The 14,168-nt window shown below is 39.4% G+C and overlaps 1 protein-coding gene across 5 annotated transcripts in view; it reads right to left on the reverse strand.

Annotated features, from left to right (window-relative positions):
• DCLK2 (doublecortin like kinase 2) overlaps positions 1-14,168 on the reverse strand; it is a 98,423-nt gene that overhangs the window by 12,318 nt on the left and 71,937 nt on the right. For all 5 annotated transcript variants that reach the window (XR_008825695.1, XR_008825696.1, XR_008825692.1 and 2 more), the window contains 5 exons: positions 10,042-10,099; positions 6,464-6,583; positions 4,550-4,696; positions 2,158-2,291; positions 788-865 (listed from right to left, as the gene is read on the reverse strand). Coding sequence is in view for 2 of the 5 variants with exons in the window: in XM_056360806.1 (XP_056216781.1) it covers positions 788-865; positions 2,158-2,291; positions 4,550-4,696; positions 6,464-6,583; positions 10,042-10,099 (537 nt within the window). In the remaining 3 variants the exon portion in view is untranslated. The remainder of the gene's footprint in view (positions 1-787; positions 866-2,157; positions 2,292-4,549; positions 4,697-6,463; positions 6,584-10,041; positions 10,100-14,168) is intronic.

The raw sequence follows: 14,168 nt of genomic DNA on the forward strand, positions 1-14,168 counted from the left end.
AACTAACCATGTGCACAGAACAAATACCTAAACTAAATCACAGTTTTCCCATTAACAATTGTTTATATTTTATTCTTTGCAAAATATTCTTATTCAGTCTGGTGATTTTTAGTTAAAAACTAAGTATTTTGCTGTAAAAATAGACAAAAAGGCCGTGCATAAATAACTTAGAAGTTAAGAGGAGAGTTCCCTATTAAAATGTGCCAATTCCTTTTCATTCCCTGGCAAAAAAATTGCTGAGGCACAAAGCATATCCGTTTGATTTTTAGTAGAACTCACACATATTGTGACACTGAGTAGCAAGAATCACATCTGCAAACTCCATCGCTCATATGACACTTATCAAAAAGATTAACAAGGTCGAAAATGCAACATAAGCAAATTCTTTCCCTCGCTTCAGTTTACCATTAACTTTCACCCTCCACGCTACTAACTAGTCGGCTGCTGTGTCGAAACACCACCGCCAGGGGGCAAAGCGCACCCGCCCACCGACGGGCTGCACGCCGCAGACAAAGAGAAATGCCGCCCCACACCACCGTACCCTACACACCGCAGCGAACCAGTTACTCCCTTCGAAAAATAGGCACCTACAATTGATCCCAAAACCTGGACAAGAGGGACAAGTGAAAACATTTTAAAAAAACAACAAAGTGGTAAAGAATATGTGTCAATCGAATCCATTGTTTTTTCCCAGGATGCCTTCTTCAGGGAGGTAGGTAAAGACTTGCAAAGAAAGCAGGCGTGTGCTGCTTTACTGCTTTTCCCTTTGACAGATAGGGACACTCACCTGCGAAAAGGTGGAAATCCACATAACAGTATGTATGTAATCACACCCGCAGCCCAAATATCCACCTTTAAGCCATATCTGAGAAAACAAGACTGTGTTACTTGTGCTAGATTAAAAGAAAAAAGGTCATTCTAATCAAACAATTGATTATATTTACATGAATATATGTTAAGACTCTGTCCTGAATTATTTGCTGCTGATGTGGAAATGTATTGTGTACCTATGCATCATTGTACTTAGCATCCTTCAGTCTTTAGGAAACCATGATAACATTTTTGCATTGTTTTTTTTTCATTCTTTGGGGTTTGTTTTATAAGCCTCAGGGCTCTCCAAGGTCTTCTGAATATACTCAGATCTGATTCGGTATCAAGGTTTCCCGGTCCAGAATCACTAATGATAAAAGACAAGGATGTGCTTTCTCATTCCCCATATTGGAGTAACTATCTCTAAGGTTATCATGTGTTGCTAAGCAACAAGAAAGATACCAATTCTCCAGTGTCTTAAGTGAGTAACATAGGGAAAAGAACTGCACTTTTCTTTTAAAGCGCAGAAATTAACACACTAGAGGTCAAAAAGAGGTCTTTTTTCCTATTATTTTCTATCCAGTAGATTCAGTTTGTCAAAATCTATAACGTGCAGATGAAGTGCCCTTTGATGTTTGAGCTCACTGCAGCTGTGAAATATTTCTCGATATGACAAATGCACTGAACAATGCTTGAAACAATACAACAAACCTCCCTCCATTAGGAAGACCAAATTCAGAATGGTCACAGCTATGCCAAGAGTCAGCTAGCACAGAATGGAAGTCTAAAAGGTCTAAAAGGAAAGATGACTTGTGAAATTCTACAGAATTATTTTGTATTTGTGCAACCATCTGTTAAATACAGAAAAATGGGGCTGTTTATTTAAACCAACAGTTATCAAATAGCATGCATCACCCAAACAAGGTCACTTGAATCGACATGATCTAAATGGATCTGCTCTGAGAACGAATTTAGACTGGGTGACTTCTGGAGTCTGTTCCAAGAGAAATTATTCCCTTTCTGACATGAACACTGTGTTTTGCTTGTCTTGTTTTCCCCCAAGCAGCTGCCTGGCTGGTACAAGGGGCTCTGAACAGTGAGGTGAGGCAGGGAACACAAACCAATAAATTCCACCAGCGCTGGTCCTAGGGAGGTGGTAAGGAGGCGAAGGTGAATTCTAGCAGCAGGGTAGGCAATGAAACCAGCCTCTTTGAGGAACGGAATGATGCCAGCTTTCTCATAGATGGGTTGGTTACAAAAAGATGGAGGACCACCCTACTAGCGCATGCCAGTTGTAACAACAGTCAGGTTGGTTACAAGACCTGTGTCTTAGTCAGTCATCCTCACCCTGTCTCTGCAATGATTTCTGGAGCCACATATGTGGGTGTACCACAGACGGTATATAAAGGTCCTTCAACCACTGTTGCCAGTCCGAAGTCTCCTAGCTTCAAAGACTTGGTTCCGTCTGGATATTCACATACCTAAAATCAGCAAGAAATAAAAACAGAATGAGGAAGAGAATACTGCATTTTTAAAATCCTTTAATTTTTTTGGATAATAATCATTGCGCCCAGAACAGAGGAGAGGTAACTTCCACAGCCCTGCAGGGAAAGAGGAGAAAAATGGTACGGCCACTGATTGCCACCGCGCAGCTGGAGCTAGTGTGCAGTGGAGCCGTCTGCCAGCTATGTAGGTCAGGCCATGACACAGCCTCGAGCTGGGGGTGGGGTGGGGGAAGAAAACCCAATTCTAGGATGCTGAAGTTTTAAATATATTAAGAAAAATATAATAATACCATTTGACTGGGACCTAAAATTAAAAAAGGGATTGGCAGCTACAATCAGATTTGTTTAACATCTCTCGCTAACTTAGCATAAAGCTAGTCAGTCAGCACATTTCATAGGCAGATGTCTTCCCTAAGCTCAGTCTAGGCAAGCTCAGCACAGGAGTGAGAAAGCTGACTGAAAAGCGTGTAGGTTCCTGTGCAGACCCAAGTGCACCTTGCCCTATAAAGCCCTATAAAGAATCCAGCACATCTTGTTTGGAGTCATTTTGTTGATGAAAGAAGCTAAATTTTAATAGAAAGGTGTTATACAACAGTGATAGCAAGAGAAAATCAACCCAGACTAATAACAAAGGAAACATCTCTAATAAATGAATCTCGGTTTTGTTCTTGATGTAAAATGCTTATGTTAGCAAGATTTCAGTGGGATCTAGTTTCTAGAACGTAGGACTCCAGAATGGCTGGATTTATTTGGTTTCCTCAAACAACTGGATACTGCTAAGACAGACACACCATCCTTCATTCCCCTGTGTAATTCCCATCATTAATGGAAACACTTGTTCTCCTTGATACAACATCTTCATATCTGCTATTATTCCTAGAGTTTGGATTTTTAAATGCATGACTAGGAAAAAGAATGTAATTCAGACAGCTGGATGACCCTGTGCAAAAGAACAAACTACTTGCAATTGTAAGTAGCAATTGATGGGAATTATTTGCATTTACATTCAATACCAGCATGTTATCTTAACATTCTGCCCCTGTCAATCACAGTGAATAAGATTTGCATCTGTTGGGTTATCTCTTCAGGCTTTCTAGGCAGAAAGGACGTTTGTGTCTACTTATACCTGATTCAGTCACTAATGGGAGTTTAAAATTTCCTTCGACTGGCTATCTTTGAAGGTGCACTGATAACAAGCGAGACTTCCAGCTTCGTTTTCTTTCCCTTAAGTGCCATGTTGCTGTGAGTACATTTGCCAGGAGAAGCCTCCTCTCCCTTCCTTTTGCTAAACAACCTAATTTATTTGAGAGCTTATTTAAATTGCTAAATACTGTCAGTGGAATTACTTGGGAAAGAATTGACTATTAAGTGGAAAATATTTTCAGCTCATAGCCCTATTCTTGTAACAGTTCAAAATCTGGTCTGGGATAAGCCATGACTCTTACTCTAGATGCAACCTCGTTAAACAGATTGACGAGCACCACAGAAGGCTTTAAGAAATTCCAACAAAATTTTGATGAAAGCTACTAGCATTTCTGATGGCAGTGGCTCAAGCAGGCAAGATTACGGTTCTGTTTGTTCAGTGCACAACACGTAATGCCTAATGCCCGATATGTAATACCCGAGTATAACCTCTGTGTATAATATAAGCAAGAGAGCATACTGCCCCAGCTCTGTGAACTCCAGTCTAAGCAGTTCCCAAAGCAGACTTCACGGTAATTCCTGTCAACACAGTTATTTTATGTCTCTGCTGAAAACGAAAGTAGTCAGTCCCCTAGGACAGAATAAATGTACGTACAGAGTTAATTCATGGCTAGAATACTGGCAAATCATCAGAAAGATGCTCCTACGATGACAGTGAACGAAAAAGAAAAAAAATTGCTTGAGATAACCACATGATCGTTGGAAGAAATTGCACTCAGCCCACCTTTTCTCCCACTTGCAAACTATAATAAATAATTCATTGACATAGCTTTACAATTCATTGTTTGTGAGACAATAGTCCTGCTCATCCAAATGGCACCCAATCAAAATGTAAATAAAGACAGGTTTAAGGACAGGTTTGAGCACAGCTCACTTGGGTTATGGTGATTGTTATCTCATGGCAGAAGATTTATTTCATACATACCTATTCTAAATTAATATTCCTGCTCAGCTCCTTGACATTTATAAACGAGCATTTGCATTAATGAGAACAAAGTAAGAGAAAATATTAGAAAATAAATGGGACATACCAGGAGATTTTCTGGCTTGATGTCTCTGTGCACAATGTTGAGACCATGAAGGTATTTGAGTGCACTGGCTAAATTGTAGACCATTGCACTCCCATCTCGCTCTGTGTATTTTGTAGAAGAAGTGATAGCATCAAATAGATCTCCTCCCTAAAGTAATGGAAAGATAATAAATCACTACATGAAAAATAATTAAAATGGTATTTCATAAAAGAGCTGTGTAAAATCTTCCTTTACAAAAGACATGCTCAAATGCCTGTTACACAGTAAAAAAAATTATTTTGCGGAAAGATGATCCTGTCACCAAGATAGTAGACTGGGACTTGGGTCATCTACATTAAATTCTCAACTGAACTCCAGGCTTCTGGTGTTTGAGTTTGGGCAAATCACAACTCTTCTTTGTTCTGATTTCATTCTATTGATCTTCCTACCTTTGATCACTCATTTATATTACCTACAGGCATAGGCATAGTTTCCCTTTTCTTCATCTTGTCAATATAATACCTTCACATAGCAAAACCCAGCCCTGATTATGAGTAGAGCCTAAAGTAATATACATGAGCTCAATAATAAAAGACCTAAGGTAATAAATATCCAGCAACTGTAATGAACTGCAAATTGGAATTTCTGTAGATATTGCAGAAATATCAAATAAATCTAGCTGAAGAAGACAAACAATGTAAGCATGATCATTTTCCGACCTAAATGATTCTATGATACAATGAAGCGCAGAACCTACACATGGTTTCTGAATGTGCCGGCTGTGCAGGCTCCGATTATGGGTGCCCTATTCCTCTTGGAATACGTAACAACATGCCAGCGAGTTACTGATGCAGCATTTCCAGCCACTGCAACAAATTTTGCGTGGGTGTCTCTGTGATGGTTACCCTGGATACATCTGTGGGAGTGATCTGTCTGAGCTGTGGGTGGCATTCCAAGCATTTCAATACATGTGGAAGAGAAGCAGCAATTCAGGAAATACTGGCCAAGACGGTGGTGTATTAAAATGTAAAAAAAAATACTGTCTTAAAACCAAAAAAGCCTCAACTATATAAAAATAACTTATAGAAAAGCAGAGGAATGGGTAGGCTACAGAAATTATGAATTCAACGACTACAGACTTTAGATGTTTCCCAGGCTGGCAACCGCTCTAGAGGGCACTCTTGAATCGAACAATGTTTCAGACAGAAATAAAACTACAGCGATGATATATATTATTTGTATCTGACATGCCGATCAAGTTGATGTGCAGTGTTGCTGTGTATATACAGAACACAGGCGAGAGAGCATGACTAAAACTTGACACAACTTGTGTGTTTGTTTCACAAGGTAACAGCAAAATGAAGGTTTTTGTTTTCTCTGTGCATGTATGAAAGCAGCATCTATTTTCTGGTGAACTGGAAATCAGGTGAGTGAATGTTTTGTATAAACAAAACGGGTGAGATTTTTTTGAGTTTTGATTTTGCTGGACCATATCACTTGAGTTTAAACTATTCATTGCATCTATTGTCTACCAAGATAAATTCATCGAAGGGAGTTTGTTTCTTTAAAGCCAATTCTTAAATAAAGACATTACTGAAATAAATGCAGGTGTTCCATCAGTAGATGCATACCCCTATTGTCTCTACATATTGTAAACGATATAAAAACTATTATTCACTTCTCTCTAGACTACGCACATTGTAAAATTACCTTAAATCTGTGTAAATAGTCTAACTGCAATAGAAGAGCTGTAATTCCATTAATATAGCTGATTGACAAGGGTATTTGCATGATTAAAAATGCAGGTTGTCACTGAAATCTTATTTGGTTCTGTCTCCCAAGATCTTAACGCTCCCTAGATACTTCTCAGATTTCACACCAACACAGAGAATGAAAAAAAAACCAAAGAAAAAAAAAAATTATTCTTAGTCTTACTTTGACCAGCTCCATCACCAGATACAGTTCCGTTGTGGTGTCCATTTCCTCTATAAGCATAATGATATTGGGATGCTTCACTCGACGCAGAATGGACACTTCATTTTCAATCAGGTGTTCCTGTTCAGAAAAGAGGACAGAAGTTTATCGGAATAGACATGAAATGGCCAATTCACTCTCCCTTTGATCAGCGGAGCCCTGATCACCGGACCAATGAGCACCTTTTTTGCTGCTTAATTTATATAGTAGGGGGTTACTGTCAGAGGCTGGATTGAACTTGTATTGTTAACTGTGGTGAACTGTACTTCACCACTGACCAAATGTAAACTGAAACACCATTATTTCACACAGAGAACCAATGGGATATCGCTGACAAAAGACCCCAGAACATGACAGCAATTCAGGAAGTGCAGATTATATTCTTATGTAGGTATTACGAGGTGAAATTAAGTTCAGAACCACCCTGCCCCTGAGCTGGATCACTGTACCCTGCCACCCCCCATCAATAGTTAAATGGTTTTGATCCTCGCCCCCCTTCACCTTTCATTTAGTGTAGGTTAGTCAAGGACAGATTACCTAGGATTTATTTTCACGGAATTTATTTTTTAAAAAAGTTGTGGATTACATACAGGAAAAATATAACTGCTTTGGTTATGAATTTTAATTCATTTTATATGTATGTTCAGATTTAGCATCTGCATAAAACACTAGTTTCATTACACTTTGGCAGATAACAAATCATGTCACTGGCCTTGGAACTTACTCATGTTTAATGCACTGATTAGTAGCATGCACTTCATGCATTTGTGAGCAGAGCACTAGGAGATGTGACCCACTGTGCCTAGGCAGTGATTGACGATCTTACGCTATCATTTCACCTTTTATTTCCAGGGTTATTTACAGACGCACTGTGTTTTTGCCAAAGCTTTATGTGGCCATTTAACTCAGAAACCATGTGCCATGTGTGCATCTCATTTTGTGAGAGTATGGTGCGGCATATATGGGTTAAACAGTCACACCTTTGAAATTCAGTTTGAAAGAGCATCAATTGTCATTCTGAACAAACATATCTGCTCCAAGCAAAGTGCTCTGGAGAAAAAAAAACAAACAAACATGAAGCAGTTTTGTTAAACACGATGCTGCATCTCATCAACAGACAAACGTGAACAGCCACAGCATACTAAGCCTTACGGATGGAAGCCTGTAAATTCAAAACCAGCGTTGAGTCCAAGCAGAAACTAGAATCTTATTATAGCTTTTTCTACCTAAAGAACAGGTAACATATTCAATTTATCGCATCCATTAAATATGACCGAGGCACAAGAGCTTTACCTCTGCTTTCTTTGTTTCACTTGAATAAATTGTTAACTGCTTTAAATAAAGCTCAGGCGTAAGTAATGCTTATTTAAAATAAACAATATATTTTTTTAAAGGCTCAAAAATATTGCTGAGCTACCATTTTAATACCTTTCCTCAAAATGCTGATACGTAGTTAGTTTTCAACCACCCCACTGTTTTTGCTATATTTTTTCATGTAAAAAAAAATAAATCTCAGACTTGTAAAGTTCTCCTAGATAGTGCAATATAGATTTCATTCTACATTAATATGATTTATTTACAGAGAAATTGTTGTATAATTAACATTTAAGCTGCTTGTAGAAAATACATTAGTCATTCAAGTTGGAAACACAGATAGATCCACTGATGGATACAAATACATTAAGATTCAAGTTTTGGGACATAAACTGCTACAGAGCAGTGAGCAACTTAAGAGTCATGCGTACTTGGACCAGACGGGTGTTTTTAAGGCAGGGCTTATGCTGGCATGTGAAACAGAGTGAGGAAGGAGTAAGCTGTAGCAAAATTTCATTCTTTTCTTTGTTGGAATTCTTCCTGGACAGTTCTGCCACTGTCCTAAGGGGTATAAACATCTTCCTAACAACAGTCCTCTGCTGGTACATACACATACATCTGTAGGTGGCTATACAGACACAGGTCCTCCAAGACAGACAAGTATACATCCCTGGGGGTGATTTGTTTGTTTTAAAGCAGTGAGAACTATAAATAGAATATATAGCTAAAATCTGTGTAAAAAATGGATTGTCTGTCTCTAGACCATTCCAATTTATGATACCTAAGCGCTGACTCAGACAAGTAATAATAAAGCAACTAAGACTGCAAACTGCACACATCACCCAAAAGTTCTCTTTTGCAGTGAAACACACTGGGTCACCCTTCCCACAGCCAAAGAAATGGCAACATTTTAATCTCAAAAAGGCAATTTAGCACTTTTTCTTGCGGTTATACATTTGAGAATTCTTTCTAAATTTTCCCTTAAATAAACCTAGGGACTACGAGATAAAGTGATGGTGAGGCGGGAACGCTCATCTCCTAGCACAAAATTTAAAATGTGCATAGATAAAGCATTTCTGTTTCAGGACCTCTACTTAAAGCAAGTCATCACAGCAGGTAATGCATTAGCGTACAGTAATATACAACTCCTTATCATACAAAGAAAAACATACAGACTTGCTACATCTTCCTACAAGGTCACATTCAGCATTTGGAGCTCTGAATTACACTTCAGAGCAGTTACTCTATGTAATTGACAAAAAGGGCACCTGCCTTGGTGGCAAAGTTACCTTCAGAATCATTTCAGTGCAATAATTTCCATAAAAAAATAACGTGCTTGCATCAAAAAGTCCATCTTTTCAGTTATCCTTGACAGAACGGTGTATTTCCTACTCTCAAAGATACTTTAATACAGAATTTGATTGCTAATTAATACTGTGCCCTCAGTGTTGTTGTAGCTAACACTAAACTGTGCTGCATTTGATTCCTAAGTTTCTGGAGAGCACTTTGGTTTTAAGGTGTCACAAAGCCGTGACAGGAGAAGTCTTTGATTTGTTGTTATATATGCCAACGTCTACATTCTTGGCTGTAGGTTGGACGTTTTTTTCTTCCTTTTTTAAAATCTCTGTACTTGGGAAGAAGGTGAAGAAGTCTGACACTCTCAGATACTTGCTTCGGTGTAACATGGTGTTCTGCTACAAGCATTTTTGGACCTTTTTTTTTTTTGAGGTTGAATTAAAAAAGTTTAAGGATCTCTGTTGTTAAGAGATCTTTGTTATACAGGATGGTGAAACTACATAAGCAGAAATAAATGGTTGCAAAAATATCTTTCCCTATGTTCTGCATATAAAAGGAACATGTACAGCCATTAAAAGATAAAAATAAGAGGCAGACAGGGATGGGAATTACATAAATACACACAGCTGCAAATTTCCTCTCTCATATTTTATAGAGCAAAATCTTTCTAATGTATTTTGGACACACATTAGCATTTTCTTTGTTAGTCCCATAAAATAGAGGGCAATTTGTTTGGTTTTTACTCTATTATCTAGTAGATTAACACTCACTACTTCTATGATTTGCTTCTTGGATACATTATCATCCTTTTAAACGGATATTCTGAAAATAGTCAGAAAACCCAAACACACCCACCATTTATGACTAATGAGCAGCTGCTAGCTCTGTTTTTGCTGTTTTTCTTACACATGCAAATTGTTGTACAGTACCTTTCCACAGCATTTAGCCTTGTCTATGATCTTCAGTGCAAACTCCTTTCCTGTGGACCTAGCAAGAAGAATACAAGAACCATTAATTAGAAACCACTCAACTAATTGTGGCATTATCTGTAAGAATACATTACTGTAACAGAATGTCTTGCCCCATGGAAGGTTGCTGACAGAAAATTCACAAAATGGACTTGATTTTGGTTTTTGTTTTCTTCAGCAGCACTTGTGCCTGCTGTTTCCCTGACTACCACAACCTCTCTTACTTTATGTATTAATCCCAGGCTTCAGCTGCAATTCATTCTTCTGTGACCTGGCACAACTCTCCGTCACTTCTTTAATGCAACATGCAAAATTTGACTCCAGCCTTCCACTTAGCTTTGTTCGACTGGGAGGCTTTAAAGTTAAAATCATACGCATTTATGTGTAAGTGAGCAGCAGAAAGACTGATACCCTAGTGGAAAAATTCAATAGGCTTCAACAGAGCTAAAACCCCACAGTTCATTACACACTAGTCTAAAATCCCACAGAATTCATTAGGCACTGATTTTGACCATTTCTATTTTGTATATTCTTTCTCTATTTCTTTAACTATTCTGTGGGATTCTTCAGCAGTCATCTAAAGTCACATGACATATATGGGTGGTTATATACAAAGTAAAAAGGATTACTGTTTTCAGTAAATCCTGTCAAAGAAAGGCACTCTTGTTTGCCTTTTGTTCCTTTAAGGAGTAAAAATCTCAGTTTTTCCAGAAGGGGAGAATAAGAGAAAAAAGCAACACAAATGAATTACCTTTTTTTTCCTTTTTTTTAAAAAACAAAGATGACATTACTACTGATATTAATGATGAACTAAAAAATCACAAGAGAATGCTGAAAGGCCCTGTTGCTACTATTTTGTGTTGTGTCTGCTACAGACTCCAGCGTGCATCAGAACACCACTAGCACATATGGCAGAAAACACAGGAGACAATTACATAAGCAAGAGTCAGGCATGTTATTAAACTTCCAGGTTAATTTTCACTATATTTTTGATATTAGATAACACTAGTCAAAATCAAAACCTTACAAAAAAAGGAACTGAATTAATGTCTCCCATGTGATTTATCCATTATTGAAAAAACGTTGTGGAGAACTCTGCTCTGGAAGTGCAGCTGTATCTATGAGGTTGTCATAGTTACAACCAGATCTGGAAGTGTTATCTAAATGGTACCTGTGAAATGTCATCCTCTTACATTACGGACCCAATGTAAAATCCACTATGAATACAGTGTGTAATTCAGAATCACAGTTTATGCGTTATACCAACTCAAGTGCATTGTCTGAAAGCCTGCAAACAACTGACCAGCAAAACCCACTTAGCAAATCTTTGGCACTGAAGCTGTGTAGAAAGAGGAGTTACGACTCACAAAACCAACTCATCAACCAACTTCCAAACCCTCTTGCAAATGTCCTTTGCTACAGCACTTAAGAAAATACCCTGGATATCATCCACATAATTTGTGTGCTAATTCCACTGCCTGTCACACACCAGCATTATCTGACAGCTTTCTGGTATTATTCTGTCTCGCTGTCAGTGTCCATCTGTTGACTCATGTCTTTAAATACAGACATATAGGGACCCTTTACCAAAGAGACCATCGTAATCTTTTTGTAGAACAGCTGGTATAATAGGATCCTGGCTCCACTACTAAGGTTTCTAAGCACAACATTATCAAAAATGAAGTATAATAATTAATAGGAATTAAAAGACAAGCATTTATAGTTGGCATTTCTTCTCTCATTGCCATTATTAGCAACTATTGTTGCATATTTGCTTTATATATGAAATTAATTTAATAATGCTTCATTAAATATTAAGATTGGATCACATAAAACTAGGTTTTTTTAGTTTAATTTTGCCTTTTTTTTCCTTTCTTAATAATTTGCAGGGTTTTTTTTTCTAATCCCCTCATTCCAAAAAGCACAGATGATGTTTTGAAACCAAGTGACTTAGCATCCTTTGTCCCATTTTCAGTGGAACTTCAGTGTTTCCCAAAACGCACAGTCGATATTCCTGAAAATGAAAAATGACGTTATTCTTTTGACCTGTGGTCTTTCATGAATGGCGTTCATTCTACAGATAACAAAGGATGTGTGGCAGTTTCAGGGTACATGGGAAAACACAGAAGCATCATTCATTTCATGCCTGCGCCAAAAACTTCAAGCACAGAAGAGCCTTCGAGAGACCAGGTGTGCTGGGGCCCGGTAGGATCTGCCTATCCCAGTGGGGAAACCGCATCTTTGGGCATCAGCTGGCGGCGCTGCCTGAGGGAGCTTTAAACTAGAATTGATGGGGGAAGGGGATAGCAGCAGGATCACAGTAGGTAAGCCAAAGCTTGGCACGGCATCACCTGAGGGTAGCAATGCCAGTCTGAACATTTACACTGTTCCTGGGAGCATGGAGGGCTTGGGAGCCTAGCTGAGATGCTTGTACTCTGACACATGTGGTATGAGAAACAAACAGGATGAACTGGAAGGGTTGGTCAGCTCCCAGAGCTCCCTGTCATTGGTATTGGTGAGACTTGGTGGAATGAGTCCCACAGCTGGCGTGCTGGGCTGGAGGGCTACAGGCTGCAGGAGGGATAGGCAGGGCAGGCGAGGTGGAGGTGTCACGCTATACATAAGGGAGAGGTTTGATTGTATAGCACTTACAGCTAGCGATGACGTGGTTCAGAGCCTCTGGGGAGGATTAGGGGCGGGGAAAACAAAGCAGAGGGTGTCTACACTGTAGTGGGTGTCTACTACCAATCGTCCAGCCAGGATGTAAGCACTGATGAATTCTATAGGTAATTAGGAGAAATTTCTGGATCAGCAGCCCTTGTTCTTGGGAGATTTCAACTTCCAAGCCATCAGCTGGGAATACCATACTGCTGTGACAAGCAGGTCTTGGAAATTCTTGAAGTTTGTAGAAGATCTTGTCACAGGCACTCAGCCAACTAGGAAAGATGTGAGTACAGACTCAAGGGGGATGTGATGGTAGGTGTCTGTCTTGGCCACAGTAATCATGAAATAGTTGAGTTTAAAATGTTTGGTGTAATGAGAAAAAAAGACAGCGGAGTTGCTGTGCTGGATTTCAAGAAAGCAATCTTTAAAGTATTCAGGGAGCTATCGGGCAGAGTACCCTGGGACCTGCTTTTAAGGGCTGAGGAGTCCACAACTGCTGTGCAGTCTTTAAGAACCACCTTGCAGGAGCACAGGAGCAGGCAATCCCACTGCATCGTTAAGTAAAGCAAGTGGGGCAGAAGACCAGCCTGGCTGAACATGCAAGTCCTCGTGGAGCTCAAGAGGAAACAGAAGTTGTATGATCTCTGGAAGCAAGGCCAAGCTTCACAGCAAAATTACAGAGCTGTGCTTCATATATTCATGGAGAAGACATAAAGAGCCAAAGCTAAATTAAGAGTTGAAACTGTCCAGTGTTGTGTCAGAAAACAAGAAAGACTTTTTAAAGTATGTCAGTATGTCAATAGCAAAAGGGGTTCTAAAGAAAACACTGGATTGCTACTTGTTGAAGACTGTCACCTGACTAACAGAGACTAAAATAAAGCAACGTTTTTTTTGCCATAGCCTTTAGTAACGCTGAGAGGCCCTGGGCTGCCTGGTCCCCTGAGCTGTAGGACCACAAACGCAGGAGCAGTGACTTTCCATGTGTGGACACTGAAATTGTAAGGGACCAGCTGTACCAGCTGGATGTTCCCAAGTCGCTGGGGCCTGGTAAGATTCATCCCAGAGTACCGAAGGAGCCAGTGGATGTGATGGCAGGACTCCACTCGATCATCTACCAAAGGTCTTGGGAGCCTGGGGAGGTCCCTGCTCATGGAAGATAGCCAACGGTTTTCTGATTTACAAGAAGGGTGTGAGGGAAGACCCAGGGAACTACAGACCTGTAAGTCTAACCTTAGTTCCTGGAAAAATGATGGAGAAGATCATACTGGCTACTGCTGAAAGGCATTTAAAAAACAACACAATCATTAGGCATAGCCAACACAGGTTCACAAAGGGAAAGTCCTGTTTAACTAATTGGATATCCTTCTTGATAAGGTCACCCTCACCTTACCCTCACCGGCGTGGATGAAGGGAAGGCAGTGGAT

Source organism: Falco biarmicus, chromosome 1, assembly GCF_023638135.1.
Source record: "Falco biarmicus isolate bFalBia1 chromosome 1, bFalBia1.pri, whole genome shotgun sequence".
NCBI classification, from domain to species: Eukaryota; Metazoa; Chordata; class Aves; order Falconiformes; family Falconidae; genus Falco; species Falco biarmicus.